At 36.9% G+C, this 15830-nt stretch overlaps 1 protein-coding gene, 1 long non-coding RNA gene and 3 other non-coding genes across 5 annotated transcripts; 4 read left to right on the top strand and 1 right to left on the bottom strand.

Moving 5' to 3' along the window:
• Window positions 1-247: 247 nt before the first annotated feature.
• Window positions 248-408, top strand: LOC138903922 (U1 spliceosomal RNA). Its single transcript, XR_011413208.1, has one exon. It is a non-coding gene; the product is annotated as a U1 spliceosomal RNA (small nuclear RNA).
• On the top strand, window positions 270-2316 carry LOC138903919 (uncharacterized). The gene is made up of 2 exons (XR_011413206.1): window positions 270-633; window positions 2030-2316. It is a non-coding gene; the product is annotated as an uncharacterized lncRNA (long non-coding RNA).
• On the top strand, window positions 2196-2312 carry LOC138903921 (U5 spliceosomal RNA). The gene has a single exon (XR_011413207.1). It is a non-coding gene; the product is annotated as a U5 spliceosomal RNA (small nuclear RNA).
• A 1024-nt stretch (window positions 2317-3340) lies between the features above and the next one.
• Window positions 3341-3501, top strand: LOC117277490 (U1 spliceosomal RNA). Its single transcript, XR_004507789.2, has one exon. It is a non-coding gene; the product is annotated as a U1 spliceosomal RNA (small nuclear RNA).
• An 8081-nt stretch (window positions 3502-11582) lies between these two features.
• On the bottom strand, window positions 11583-12515 carry LOC138903920 (uncharacterized). Its single transcript, XM_070192494.1, has 3 exons — window positions 12130-12515; window positions 11753-11948; window positions 11583-11669 (listed from the first exon to the last, which is right to left on the bottom strand). Exons 1-3 carry the CDS (start codon window positions 12513-12515, stop codon window positions 11583-11585), a joined length of 669 nt encoding a protein of 222 aa, XP_070048595.1.
• Between the last annotated feature and the right edge of the window lie 3315 nt (window positions 12516-15830).

The raw sequence follows: 15830 nt of genomic DNA, 5'->3' as shown, positions 1-15830 counted from the left end.
TGCTCATATTAGGTTTCAGGAGAAATTTTGGTATTTTACTCTTAAATCTATTTTTTTTATGTATCAAGCGTGCTATAAATGGAAAAGAAAAGAAAGCAAGGGGAAAACAAGCAGAAAGTGGATGGCTTACTTTTACTTTTCTGACCAAATAGGGGAAAATAAACGCAAAATGTCCCTCATCGGCTGACACAAAGAAAACTGAGGATCAGGAGGTGTATAAAACCATAGCAAGGAGTTACATTGAAACATACTTACTTGGACGGGGTCAATGGGCGATCAATAAGACTCATGGCTTAGGTTGGTGACTTCCATTGCACTTTGGAGGGGTGTCCACCTAAGGTCGGCTCAAGTGGTTGAGCCTACGTCATAATTTGTGGCAGTGGGGGCCTGCGTTCGCGCGGCCCCTATCCAATTCTTCAACTAAACTTTTATGGCTCAAGCTATTGCTTTTATTATTTTGAATGGCCCAGAGTCCATCGGAAAACAAAGGGATCATTTTTTTCCACATTTGGCACTGCTTGTGAGTTAAACTGAACCAGTGATCGAAGAAGGAATGAGGATGGCCAAAACATTTCAAGCCTTAAAAGGTTTGGCTGAGGGAAAGGAAGAGGTGAATTCCATTCGAAAGAGAGGGTAACATTCATTATTTTACTCTCAATTCCAGCTTCAGCAAGATAAAAAAAATTGAAAATATAAATTATTTACTACTGTTAAAAGGACATAGTGTTGATTTTTGTAACATTTTAAAAGTAAGACTACTCTTTTCCATGAATAAGAGAGTATGACGTTATTGTATGTGACGTCTAATCTCACACAATTCTACTTAGGAATTATAGTAAATCAATCTGCTCTCTTTCGTGGTTATATAGGATCAATTTTCTTCTTTGTCTTGTCTAAATTGTGACTTTTTACAAAGGAAGTCAGACCTTATTTCTTGAATTATTAGAATTTAACTAGCTTCAATCTTAAAATAAAACCATTTTTGGAGACTTGTCATTAATAATATAACTCAGAAAGAGGTAATAATAAGTGGCCAAGTAATCAGATGGTGGAGTGCAGTGCCACTGCTTTCAAAATTTGCATATTTCAGGATAACATTGATAGATGCTTTGCCTAGTCTAGGAAATTAACCATTGGGTTCTCCTTGTGAGAATCTCATATTTTCTGACCAAAATTGACAAATATAAAAGCCGTTCTGTTTTATGCTTAGGCTGAGATTCCACATAGCAAAATGCCGTTCTTCAAGAATTTTGATATCAAAAGGGGACATCCTACCATTGATTGTGGCCAGGATCTTCCAACCTGGTAGAGGCAATCAGGGGGGCGGATGCAGTGTTTGAGCATCGGGTTATTCTGAACCTAGTACTTTCGATGGGGAGCATAAATTTATGTTTAAAAATTCACTAAAATTGCAACAAATAGTAGATATGAGTCCATAATTTTAAAAACATAATGGTTCAATACTGAAAACCTTAAAGATTGAACCGTAAATTTTGTATCCGCTTTTGAAGGCAATTAACTTGGTCCAAATTATACTATAGTGTTGAACCTTTATTCACTGTAAACATCATTAGCAAACCCCATCACATCATCTTTTCAAGCTTGTGGAGCAGCCTGAGATTCATCATATTTTTCCAAACCTCAAATATAAAAATGGGTAGATAAGTGAGTCCTCATCACAAGGAGCAAGTAAAATATCACCAGCTAAGTTCAAGGAGCTCAACATTGAGCAGCATGAGTTACTAAAACTTGGTGTAATATGGCGGCAAGTCCTTTCTCTCTGTCATTTTCTCATATTGACCTTTTTCAAGATAGGATTGATCCAACCTGTGCAAGTTGAAGACAAAAAGGAGGAATATCTAACAAATAATTATCCTATAACATCATACACTTTAGGCAAGTCCACTACAATTGGTTACAACTTAAATAGTTATCAAATACACTTTAGTTAGATTACAAATCATGCAGAACCGCAAAAGTTGTTTTTATTTTGAAAAACTTGTAAATTCCAACCATATAGTAATTGCAGGACTGGTGAAGAAGGAGAAGAACAAGAAGAAGAAAAGCAGAGAGAAACATACTTTGAAGCCTTAAGGGAAAAAAGAGTGATGTGCGTACCACATCGAAAAGAAAGAGTAAATCCAGACTTTGTTCCAATATAAAAAGGGAACCACTGGCAAGTGAAGAACTCACGCAGCCACGCAGTGAGCACAAAGCGAACTATTCTTTCGCCTTTTACTAAAGAATACCGTGTGTGCGCTGCATTCAGTGGCATACGCCTATTTTTGGAGGGGTTTTCTTCTTTGAGAACCCCCTACAATTCTAGTTTCAGTCTTGTGTGCGTATGTTTAACTTTTTTCAGTATTAAAGTAGCACACAGCCTGTTTGAATTAGCTGAAAACAACTTATTTAAGTTCCAAATTAATCTTCATCTAGCTTCTTTCTGGCTTTCTTTCATTTCTTAGTTATCTGTGTTTAATTGTGTGAAAGAAAGGAAGCTATAGTTTTTACGATTAAGGAGTTGTAAATCTCAACTGTATGTGGATATAAAAATAGTTTACGGGTGCACATCCGACCTATATTGTAAGACAAAGGCGAGCGAATCATCTCTACATCCCACACAGCCTTGCGATGAGTAGAGAGCTAACTGTTCTTTTTGCCGTTCACTAAAGAATATTGCAGTTTTCCAAGGGGTTTCTTAACTGAGTGTCCCATCAATTTTAGTTTCAATCTTGTACACGAATGATAAGACAGAACATTGCGCATCTAAATGGTTGAGTGGTGGACTATGAAGACTAGTACTGACTTAAACAAACATGATAATCCGTCAATAAAAAATCAAAAGATAAATACTTAGGAATAAAAATGAAAAAACATTGTTGATGAAATTGCAGTCTCAGAACTGTACAATGCCAGTCTCACAGCCCTCTTTCCATATGCCATAACCACATATCAATGCAACTCCTATATTTAAGCATCTATTCCATCCAAGAAAAAGGACGTAGGATCTTAGCATTGAGCAGAGCGAATTCCATAAAAAATTAGTACTGTGTTTTGGAAAACATAGGATCCTTGCAATGTGGTTAGGGGATTGCACCAAATGCTATAATTCCATAAGTTTTGACATCTGGTATGAAAGATAGATTAGCTACACCAAACTGGTTAGTATACTGGCAATAGAGGACTTAAAAGAACTGAGTTTGTATCACTAGGATCTAAACACTGCTTATCCTATTCAAAGAGAAGATAGCTTAGGCACAAGATGTCCCATATCGGCTAACACAAAAGAAAATCAAGAGCTGGAGGGATATAAAAGCATAGGGAGGAGCATCAAGGGAACATACTTACCTGGACGGGGTCAATGGGTGATCAATAAGACCTATGGCCTAGGTTGGTGACCTCCATTGCACTTTGGAGGGGTGCCCGCCTAAGGTCGGCCCAAGTGGTCGAGCCTACGTCATAATTTGTGGCAGCGGGGGCCTGCGTTCGCGCGGCCCCTACCCAAGTCATCAACAAAAGTGTTTCACTCAAGGCATGAATATTATGTACTTGTTAATTCGTTGAGTTCCCCTTACAATTTTATGCCAATATTTGTAATTTTATTGTACTTGTTAAATAAATGAGAGTTTTGTGGAACTCCAATTTGTTAATTTAGATTTTGCATGACATAAGTAACTCTACGTTGTTTGCCTTTCTATATTTGGGCGTGAGGACTGAGGATGGAATAACTTAGTCTACTGTTGAAATTTATTCTAATTACTTTTAGCCTTTTCCTTCCCATTATTCTCGTCTTTGAGAGAATCTCATGTTTTTTTTGGACCAAACAGTTATGGCAGAACCCAACTCTATGTCTTGTTCATAGGTATGGTGAAATACCACTTAGACAAAATGCCTTTCACTAAAAACTATGATGTCAATAAGACACATTGCACATCAACTATTTGGTTGACTATGAAGACTAGTACACGATTTGGATAAAAATGACAAGTTTGAGAAATTATCTAGAAAATAAAAAACAGTTGGAGAGTAACTTTTATGCATCTAGAGATACAACAACATACCCAATATCTTGTGCAGGTAGAGAGGTTTATGCATATGGAGATCAAACTATAAACTCAATGACCGAAGAGGGAATGAGAATGGCCAAAAAAATTTAAGCCTTGAAAGTTTTGGATGAGGGAAATGAAGAGGTGAATCCCACTCGAAAGAGATTCACCTACGATATCTGGTGCCGTACTAACCTACGATACAAGCCCGGCATTAGCAACTAATAGAATGCAGCAAGAACATAGTGTTTCTATAGGTAAATGACTTATTCTCCGCGCCAATGCACCACAAATGGCCTTGTACTTCTAGGTCGCCTTTCATTCCTGCTGTTTCCCATACAAACTTGAAAAGCCCCAGAACTCTGCTTAGCTGCTTTACCCCACTCTGCAGTATATTCTGCTCATTGGATGTTAAGATCTTTCCCATGCATAGACGGAACTTGTCCCCACGACCAATTGCGCATAAAGTCCTCAACAAACTTCAACTTCAATATCCCATATGTTGCCATAAATATAATAAAGAAGAAGTGTGAACACACATCGTGACGAGTGACCCAATGTTTTACTCAACTTCTTGTGCACTAAACTCTCCTGGTGGCGAGTTTCCTTATATCCAATGCTTTTGTCTATCAGAACATCCCTAATCTGATAAAGCCCTTCTTTCATGGCCTCAAGCTTCTTAACCTCCGAAGTTAATTTTGTCTCTTCACTCAAGCAATTAATAAGGTCGAGAAACATTTCAAGAACATCTTCCCACTTGTGAGAAGTGGGTGACTCCGCGCCTTTGGCAGGTGCGAGGCGCATCCATGAAGTGGATTCAAGGTCATAAGAAGTGGCACTTTCTAAAAACTTTTGACAAGTTGCAACTATTTGCTGCGCCATTTTAATTTCTTTACTCGGACACCTACTATTTAGAAAATCTATCTCAGATTTCAGTCCAATCAATATCTCCCCGAGTACCCCTGTCCATATCGGGTACTTTGTGACCTGTGCACATACTAATTGCCTGACAAGCTTCTTTTGTTGAGCAGACACAATCAAGAAGTTTGACACTTTTGTGAGGGAATCAATGGTAATCGATTCCCTCTCGCTAGCTTTACTGAAATACACAGGCTAGTCGTATTATGAATCAGCTAATGCTTCCATCACATTCTTCTTCATCCTTTCTTGCATTGACGCACCCAACAAAGGTCCTAGCCAGTGATTTAAAAGTAGTCATCTTTTGTTTCAAGCTCTCATCATAAACTCTCGCGCGATCATTAACATTGACTAGCTTACCATCAACTAAGTCCACATTCTTTAGCAAGTGGCTCAATTTTGTTAATTTTGAGAAAGCTTTCTCATACCATTCAGAAGGCAAAGACTCCTCATGGAATTCTTCTGGGCCGTGATTGTATAAGGTGAAATATGATATGACATGTGGTCATCTAAAGAAAAGACACATGGAACCCAATACGGGGATGGCCGAAGACCGAACACAGCCATTCCGCTTGTCACCGGAAGGGATAACGTTCATAAAGGTGTATTAAATGCTCTGCTCCGGTAGCATTTAATAAGAAATATTCTGCAGCATTAAGAGCGACGGCCCGTTACAGAGAATTTGGCATTTATATTCACCGTTACATCTTCATCAATGACCCTCATAATTGAAATTAAAGGAGGGAACGATCCTAGGACATCCTTCCCTAGACATAGCTATAAATAGTGAGCCCAGTTATCATTGTAAAAGACACGAATTTTCTAGCTAAACTTACACTACATTCTATACAATGCTTAATACAATCTTACTTTCCCGCTTTTTAATCTCATCATTGCTGTGCCCGAAAACTTTATTCCCGGAACTGTCATCTCTGCTGTTTCATCTACATTTTAAGGCTAAGTATTGTACATTTCTTCAATTATTGCATTATTTCAGGATCAAATTAGTTCACTTTTCTAGAAATCATGTATAAATTTAACTGTACCATTTTACGGGTAAACAGTCTGGCGCCCACTGTGGGGCCTAGACAGTCGTGCAATTAAATTGATCCTTGCCTTTTTTACTAACGTGATTTGATTATTTTATCTTAGAAAAAATCATAAAAAATGGCAGATAACACTGTTAACAACACGCACAACCCTGAAATTCGAGGGGCTCAACCTCATTTCGAGGATTCAATCAGTGACACCCGCAATGAGGAGAATGACGACACGCTGGTGCATGACAGGCAGTACCCTCGATAGATTCGGGAGACAACTCCCGATGATGCTGACGAGAAGCATGTCGTGGATGCGGTGAGGGTCCTGCAAAAGCAACATGCGATCATTCTAGGCCATCTCACATGGCAGGATAAAGTTATGACGGAGCTGAAGCAGGCGCTATCGGCGGTTTCGAATAATGCAAACAGACGAGATCCAATTCCTCCCAGGGTTGCTAAAAACCAAACAACGCAGAGAGTCGACAACAACACTCCTGGGGTGAAGTTGGCTCCGAAGGGGCTGGGGGGAGCGGATCCGGTCTCAACAACGAGAGCGACCCGTTCAAGAATTAAATTTTACGGTTTCTGAGTGAAGTAATCGCCCGCGTGGACCAAATCTCGGGCGCGCCACCAGTATTGAAAGGCCCGGACTCGAAGAAGTATACTCAATTCCCGTACAAGCCGAGTGCGGCACCCGAACTAATCCCGAAGCGGTTCAAAATGCCTGAAGTGCCAAAGTATGACGGGACTTCAAACCCACAAGAGCATATTACCACCTACTTAAAAGGAAATGATTTAGCTCCTCACAAAATTGAATCAGTGTTGCTAAAGAAATTTGGAGAAACTCTCATATTTTTAATTTTTATTCCATATTTTTAATTTTTATTTTACTCTACAATATCATACTATTATTTTTAAGATCAGCTAGCTCTTTTCATAAATTAAAAAATTACATCAAGTGGAAAAATAGTCCGATGAGGTGGCTCCACGATGTGACAGAATACTCAGATATTATGCAAGGCCGAATCATTTTGAAGGAGAATCAAGTGTGAGAAGATCACCAATTGCAGCAAACAACTTTAAAATTCGCACAGGCTTGATTCAAACCATTCAACAGTCATGTCAGTTTACTGGTGATGCGAGTGAATATCCTCACACCCATCTAATTAATTTTCTTGAATTAGTTGAAACTCGCAGGTATAATGGAGTCACAACTGACGCTATCAGGTTGAGCTTTTTCCCTTTTCATTAAAAGGTGAAGCAAAAATATGGTTGCGAAGTCTGCCAAGAGGTCAATCACTACATGGGACCAAATGACTCAGAAATTTCTTAATAAATATTTTTCACCTGCAAAAATATTTAAAATGAAGCAAGAAATCAATAATTTTATGCAGACAGATTCCGAACCTGTATACCAAGCATGAGAATGATTAAAAGCAATGTTAAAAAAATTTCCACACCATGGTATCCAAGATACTGATATCTTATATATTTTTTATCATGGTCTTAAACCCTTTGCTAGAAATGTAATTGACGCAGCATCAGGAGGATCCATAATGAGCAAAACCACTACAGAAGCCATGAAATTGCTTAATAAAATTCAGAAAATATTGTTCAATGGCCCTCAGACAAAATGATTGTTAAGAAAGCAGCAAGACTCAATCAAGTTGAGGCTTGGAATTCATTAGCACAACAAATTGCAACTCTGACACAAAATGTTGAGGCTTTTCAGGTAAATTACCCAATCATCATCTCAACATGAGAACTGTGACGTTTGTGGAGGTAATCATCCCAATCATGAGTGCCAAGCTTCAACACAAAATGAAGAACACATAAATGCTATTGGTTATAGAACCAGTTATCCATTCGGTAGTCCTATGGCACAAAAACATCCGGGATTCCAATGGAGTAACCTAAATAATGCTGAAAATCCTCAAAGATTTTTCAATCAAAAGCAGCAGGCACAGGGACCACCTGGTTTTCAAAATCAAAATAGAGGGCAACAAGATTTTCAGCAATATCAACAACAGCCCCAAAGAGCTCATCAACAAAGCCTTGAAGACATGATGTACAAATTCATTAAAGCTACAGACGAGAAAGTTGAAAGTCAAAATTTAGCAATCAAGAATTTGAAAATTCAGATGAGCCAATTAGCAACCCTCATGTCTGGACAAATAAAAGGTGCTCTACCAAGTAACACTGAGAAAAATTCAAAGGAACATCTCCAAGCCATCTCTCTGCGGTCTGGTAAAACTCTTGATAATCCATATGCAGATAGACAAGGAAAGCCACAAGAAATGGAACAGGTAAATGAAGGTGAGAATAAAAGAGACTACGAACTTCTAAAAGAACAAAAAAATAAAGGAAAAGAAGGTACAAGAAAATGAATTGATGACGAATCCTCACTCAGTACCCCTCCCCTTTCCCCAAATGCTAAAAAGAGAAAAGATTGACAAATAGTTCTCAAACTTTCTAGAAATTTTAAAACAGCTTTACATTAACATACCTTTTACAAATGCTTTGAAGCAAATGTCGGCATATGCTAAATTTTTTAAAGATATTTTGTCAAGTAAAAGAAAATTGGAAGAAGTTTCAGTGGTTAAGCTTACAGAAAAATGTAGTGCTATACTTCAAAATAAGCTTCAACAGAAACTTGGTGATCCGCGCAGTTTTACAATTCCTTGTACTTTGGGAGGTTGTAACGACCCGGCCAGTCATTTTAAAAGTTGTAGCCCCGTTCCCCTATTTACTGCTCATTCTGTACTTTATAACTGTTATGTGACTTGCCGGGGTAGGCGATTTGGGTCCGGAGAGATTTCAGAATGAATTGAGACACTTAGTCTCAAGGTTGAAAGCTTAAGTTGAAAAGGTTGACTAGATGTTGACTTATGTGAAAATGACCTCAGAATAGAATTTTAATGATTCCAATAGCTCCGTATGGTGATTTTGGACTTAGGAGCATGTCCGGAAAATTATTTGGAGGTCCGTAGTTAAATTTGGCTTGAAATGGCTAAAATAGAAATTTAAGTTTGGAAGTTTGACCGAAGAGTTGACTTTTTTTATATCAGAGGGTCGAAATCTGATTCTGGAAATTTGAATAGGTCCGTTATGTCATTTATGACTTGTGTGCAAAATTTGGGGTCAATGGGACTTGATTTAATACGTTTCGGCACGAGTTTTGTAAATTTGAAACTTGAAAACTCATAAGTGCGATTCGAAGTGCAATTCGTAATTTCGATGTTGTTTGATGTAATTTGAAACTCCGAGTAGGTCCTGTTATGTTACTGGACTTGTTGGTATATACGGACGGGGTCCCGAGTACCCCGAGTGCAATCCGGATCGAAATCGGATCAATTTTTAGACTTAGGCAAATTCTGAAATTTGCTGCTTTTGGTGTCATCGCACCTGTAGAGGAACTGACCGCAGGTGCGGACTCGCACAAGAGAGCTGTGGCTCTCATAAGCGGACAAAGGGATACCCAGTTAGAGCCGCAGAAGCGGAAAGAGCTCCGCAGAAGCGAAGTCGCTTCTGCGATGGAACGAACCGCATAAGCGTAGGTTGCGCAGAAGCGGGAGGCGAGGTCGCACCTGCGGTTGCGCAGAAGCGGACCATTGTCCGCAGGTGCGAAGGAAGCTGTCCAGTGCTGCTTCGCAGAAGCGAAAATGTGGTCGCAAATGCGACTCCGCAGAAGCGACAATTGGTCCGCAAATGCGAAAATACCTGGATAAAACATATAATTCGGGGGTTGGCAATTTTTACTCATTTTTGGATTTTAAGAGATCAGGTGAGGCGATTTTTCAAGGAAAATATCGGGGTAAGTGTTCTTAACTCAATATTGGTCAAATTACCCGAATCTATGGTTGTTTTTAACATTTAATTGGTGATTTGAGTTGAAAAATTATGAAAACCCTCTTAGTTTAGATTGAAGATTTGAGGGTCGAGTTGAGGTCGAAATTTAGTAATTTTGGTATGGTTGGACTCGTGGTTGAATGGGCATTCGTATTTTGTAACTTTTATCAGGTTCCGACACGTGACCCCCACGGGCAATGTTTGAGTTAAATTTCGGATTTTGTTGGAAAATTTATATTTTCATATGGAATAAATTCCAATAATTTGTATTGATTGAATTGAATTAATTGTGACTAGACACGAGGCTTTCGGAGGCCAATTCACGAGGCAAAGGCATAGCGGAGTAAAGAATTACCCAGTTCGAGGTAAGTAACTTGTCCAACCTTGTGTGTGGGAAATTACCCTTAGGACTGATATTGATATAAAAATTTTGATGTGTTGAAAGTCGTGTACACGAGGTGACGAGTGTGTGCACAGGTTAAATGTGAAAGATTATGTCTTTAAATTGTGTGGATCATTGTTGCATATTAACTAAATTATTTTATTATGTTATATTCATCATCATTAATATATTTTTATATTTTAAATTTGCCTGACCTGTTCCTACTAAGTGATTTTACCTGTTTAGTTGAAACTCTGTTTCTTTTGTTCCGTGCATTATTTGAAGGTTGGATTTCTTCATTTAGATATTATTAAAATGAAGTATTTTACATTTAAAATTTTGATATTAAGGCAAGGTGTTTAATTTGTGAAATATTATTTTTGCTGAGTTATTCATTCCTAAATATTTTGTGAGATTTTGTACTCATTGTGATTGAGTTGTGAGTTCCTTATTGTGGAAAATATTATTGTTGTTGATTTATTTTGGCAAGTTGAATTGTTTGGACACTTGAGGTGCAAATTGTGATATATTGTGATATTGATACGCATACGATGGTATAAGGTCTGGGTGTTGAAACGCATGCGGTGAGATAAGGATGGCTTGATACGCGTGGCTAGTAGGGGAACTACTAAAAGTCATGCGGTGTGATAAGGGTGGCTAAAATGCGAGATGCTATTTTGAGAAAAATATTTTCTTTAAAATTAAATGTGAAGGCTCCCGTGGTGATATCTGCCAGCGTCCGCAGACTCCGGAGTCCCCTTCTATCTTATTATGTTGTCTTTCTTATTTTCTTTAGACTCTAATATATAGAGACATTGAGGATAAGTTATTAGAAGCTTGTGACTTATTTCTACTGTATTTTGGGTGTTGTAATTGTTAAATTTACAGTTCTTATTTATTCAGTTATTAAGGATTAAATTTCAGTTTATATTCAGTTATTCCGCATTGATAGGCTTACCTAGTCTTAGAGACTAGGTGCCATCATGACATCCTGCGGAGGGAATTTGGGGACGTGACAAGTTAGTATCAGAGCTCTAGGTTCATAGATATTATGAGTCACAAGCAGGTTTAGTAGATTCTTACAGATCGGTACGGAGACGTTTGTACTTATCTTCAAGAGACTATGGAACTGTTAAGAAAATGTTCACTTCTTTGATTCTTTATTGTGCGCAATTGTTGACTTCGAAATTATAAATTCTTGTCTTTCTATTCTCTCCCATATGGTGAGGACACACACAGCTGTAACAAACTAATGAAGTGATGATTGTCTTGTAGCTCAGACATAAAGTTCCCCCATCATAACAAACTGAAAATGATATGACAGCAAATAGTTGATTACATGCTAACCTACGATACACATTCATTGCTGAATACATCATCCTCTGGTGGAACCTTTCTAGTTCTCATTGTCAGAGAAAAGTCTTGCATTAGCAACTAATAGAATGCAACAAGAACAGATTGTTTCTATAGGTAAATGACTTATTCTCCGCACCAATGCACCACAAATGGCCTTGTACTTCTAGGTCGCCTTTCATTCCTGCCGTTTCCCATACAAACTTGAAACGCCCCAGAACTCTGCTTAGCTGCTTTACCCCACTCTGCAGTATATTCTGCTCATTGGATGTTAAGATCTTTCCCGTGCATAGACGGAACTTGTCCCCGCGACCAATTGCATAAAGCCCTCCACAAACTTCAACTTCAATATCCCATATGCTGCCATAAAGATAATAAAGAGGAAGTGTGAACACACATCGTGATGAGTGGCCAAATGTTTTAGTTAATTTCTTGTGCACTAAACTTTCTTGGTGGCGAGTTTCCTTATATCCAATGTTTTTGTCTATCGAAACATCCCTAATCTGATGAAGTCCCTCTTTCATGACCTCAAGCTTCTTACTCCGAAGTTATTTTTGTCTCTTCACTCAAGCAATTACTAAGGTCGAGAAACATTTCAAGAACATCTTCCCACTTGTTAGAAGTGGGTGACTCCGCGCCTTTGGTAGGCGCGAGGCGCATCCATGGAGTGAATTCAGGGTCATAAGAAGTGGCACTTTCTAAAAACTTTTGACAAGTTGTAACTATTTGCTGCGTCATTTTAATTTCTTTACTCGGACAGTTGCGATTTAGAAAATCTATCTCAGATTTCAGCACTCTAGCTTTACTGAAATACATGGGCTGGTCGCTTTGTGCATCAGCTAATGCTTCAATCACATTTTTCTTCATCATTTCTTGCTTTGATGGATACCCAATAAATGTCCTAGCGAGCGATTTAAAAGTAGACATCTTTTGTTCCAAGCTCTCATCATAAACTCTTGCGCGGTCATTAATATTGATTAGCTTACCATCAACCAGGGGCGGATCCACCCTTTAGGGTGGGGTGGTATGGCACTCGCTAGATTGGTAAAATTATCATATATTTATGTAGAAATTTTCTTAAACTAGGTTAAATATTTGATCTTGCCACCCCCAATCGCAAACTAGACAAAGGTGCCATGGATGGTAGACCATTGTGAAAGCGTTTCTCGAATGCAAAATTCAAGTTCGAATTTATCTTGTACCTTGTCTAACTTTCCTTTTTTGTTGTGCTTTTTATTTCCTTTGTCCCAGTCATTTTCCTTTTTGGCTACTTCCCAATTTTCTATTTATCGTTTATTATTTTTTATATGTTTACATCTATTCTATTATTTTATCTCTGATCTTTAGCAAAGACACTCAAAAAAGAGCCTCCTATATTTAAAATACCGTAAAATAACAATTTCTCTTAATTCAAATCTTTTAATATTTTTTTTTTGCAAAATCAAAAAGCCTTGGGTCTTGATAGAAATTTTGGATTGAGATCAAATTTAATTTTTATAATTTTTTTTTTATTATAACATAAAAATTTGTGTTATTTTATGATTGTTAAATACAATTTAACTGTCTTTACTATTAAATTATGATGAATATTTCGCAAGTATTTCTAGCTTTCTTTCATCTCTTAGTTATCTGTGTTTTTCGTCAAATTGTGTGAAAAAAAGGAAGCAATAGTTTTTACGATTAAGGAGTTGTTGTAAATCTCAAAAATTAGTTTACAGGTGCACATCCGACCTATATTGTAATACAAACGCGAGCGAGGGTTTCTTAACTGAGTAATGATAAGACAGAACATTGCGCATCTAAATGGTTGAGTGGTGGACTATGAAGACTAGTACTGACTTAAACAAACATGATAATCCGTCAATAAAAAATCAAAAGATAAATACTTGGGAATAACAATGAAAAAATGTTTAACTTTTTTCAGTATTAAAGTAGCATACAACCTGTTTGGATTAGCTGAAAACAACTTATTTAAATTCCAAATTAATCTTCATCCAACTTCTTTCTAGCTTTCTTTCATCTCTTAGTTATCTGTGTTTTTCGTCAAATTGTGTGAAAAAAAGGAAGCTATAGTTTTTACGATTAAGGAGTTGTTGTAAATCTCAAAAAATAGTTTACGGGTGCACATCCGACCTATATTGTAATACAAAGGCGAGCGAGGGTTTCTTAACTGAGTAATGATAAGACAGAACATTGCGCATCTAAATGGTTGAGTGGTGGACTATGAAGACTAGTACTGACTTAAACAAACATGATAATCCGTCAAAAAAAAATCAAAAGATAAATACTTGGGAATAACAATGAAAAAATGTTTAACTTTTTTCAGTATTAAAGTAGCACACAGCCTGTTTGGATTAGTTGAAAACAACTTATTTAAATTCCAAATTAATCTTCATCCAACTTCTTTCTAGCTTTCTTTCATCTCTTAGTTATCGGTGTTTTTCGTCAAATTGTGGGAAAATAAGGAAGCTATAGTTTTTACGATTAAGGGGTTGTTGTAAATCTCAAAAAATAGTTTACAGGTGCACATCCGACCTATATTGTAATACAAAGGCGAGCGAGGGTTTCTTAACTGAGTAATGATAAGACAGAACATTGCGCATCTAAATGGTTGAGTGGTGGACTATGAAGACTAGTACTGACTTAAACAAACATGATAATCCGTCAATAAAAAATCAATAGATAAATACTTGGGAATAACAATGAAAAAATGTTTAACTTTTTTCAGTATTAAAGTAGCATACAACATGTTTGGATTAGCTGAAAACAACTTATTTAAATTCCAAATTAATCTTCATCCAACTTCTTTCTAGCTTTCTTTCATCTCTTAGTTATCTGTGTTTTTCGTCAAATTGTGTGAAAAAAAGGAAGCTATAGTTTTTACGATTAAGGAGTTGTTGTAAATCTCAAAAAATAGTTTACGGGTGCACATCCGACCTATATTGTAATACAAAGGCGAGCGAGGGTTTCTTAACTGAGTAATGATAAGACAGAACATTGCGCATCTAAATGGTTGAGTGGTGGACTATGAAGACTAGTACTGACTTAAAGAAACATGATAATCCGTCAATAAAAAATCAAAAGATAAATACTTGGGAATAACAATGAAAAAATATTTAACTTTTTTCAGTGTTAAAGTAGCATACAACCTGTTTGGATTAGCTGAAAACAACTTATTTAAATTCCAAATTAATCTTCATCCAACTTCTTTCTAGCTTTCTTTCATCTCTTAGTTATCTGTGTTTTTCGTCAAATTGTGTGAAAAAAAGGAAGCTATAGTTTTTACGATTAAGGAGTTGTTGTAAATCTCAAAAAATAGTTTACGGGTGCACATACGACCTATATTGTAATACAAAGGCGAGCGAGGGTTTCTTAACTGAGTAATGATAAGACAGAACATTGCGCATCTAAATGGTTGAGTGGTGGACTATGAAGACTAGTACTGACTTAAACAAATATGATAATCCGTCAATAAAAAATCAAAAGATAAATACTTGGGAATAACAATGAAAAAATGTTTAACTTTTTTCAGTATTAAAGTAGCATACAACCTGTTTGGATTAGCTGAAAATAACTTATTTAAATTCCAAATTAATCTTCATCCAACTTCTTTCTAGCTTTCTTTCATCTCTTAGTTATCTGTGTTTTTCGTCAAATTGTGTGAAAAAAAGGGAGCTATAGTTTTTACGATTAAGGAGTTGTTGTAAATCTCAAAAAATAGTTTACGGGTGCACATCCGACCTATATTGTAATACAAAGGCGAGCGAGGGTTTTTTAACTGAGTAATGATAAGACAGAACATTGCGCATCTAAATGGTTGAGTGGTGGACTATGAAGACTCGTACTGACTTAAACAAACATGATAATCCGTCAATAAAAAATCAAAAGATAAATACTTGGGAATAACAATGAAAAAATGTTTAACTTTTTTCAGTATTAAAGTAGCATACAACCTGTTTGGATTAGCTGAAAACAACTTATTTAAATTCCAAATTAATCTTCATCAAACTTCTTTCTAGCTTTCTTTCATCTCTTAGTTATCTGTGTTTTTCGTCAAATTGTGTGAAAAAAGGAAGCTATAGTTTTTACGATTAAGGAGTTGTTGTAAATCTCAAAAAATAGTTTACGGGTGCACATCCGACCAATATTGTAATACAAAGGCGAGCGAGGGTTTCTTAACTGAGTAATGATAAGACAGAACATTGCGCATCTAAATGGTTGAGTGGTGGACTATGAAGACTA

This window comes from Nicotiana tomentosiformis, unplaced genomic scaffold (assembly GCF_000390325.3).
Source record: "Nicotiana tomentosiformis unplaced genomic scaffold, ASM39032v3 Un00159, whole genome shotgun sequence".
Lineage (NCBI taxonomy): Eukaryota > Viridiplantae > Streptophyta > Magnoliopsida > Solanales > Solanaceae > Nicotiana > Nicotiana tomentosiformis.
The sequence above is the reverse complement of the archived record's forward strand: the minus strand, read 5'-3'. Positions and strand labels throughout refer to the sequence as shown.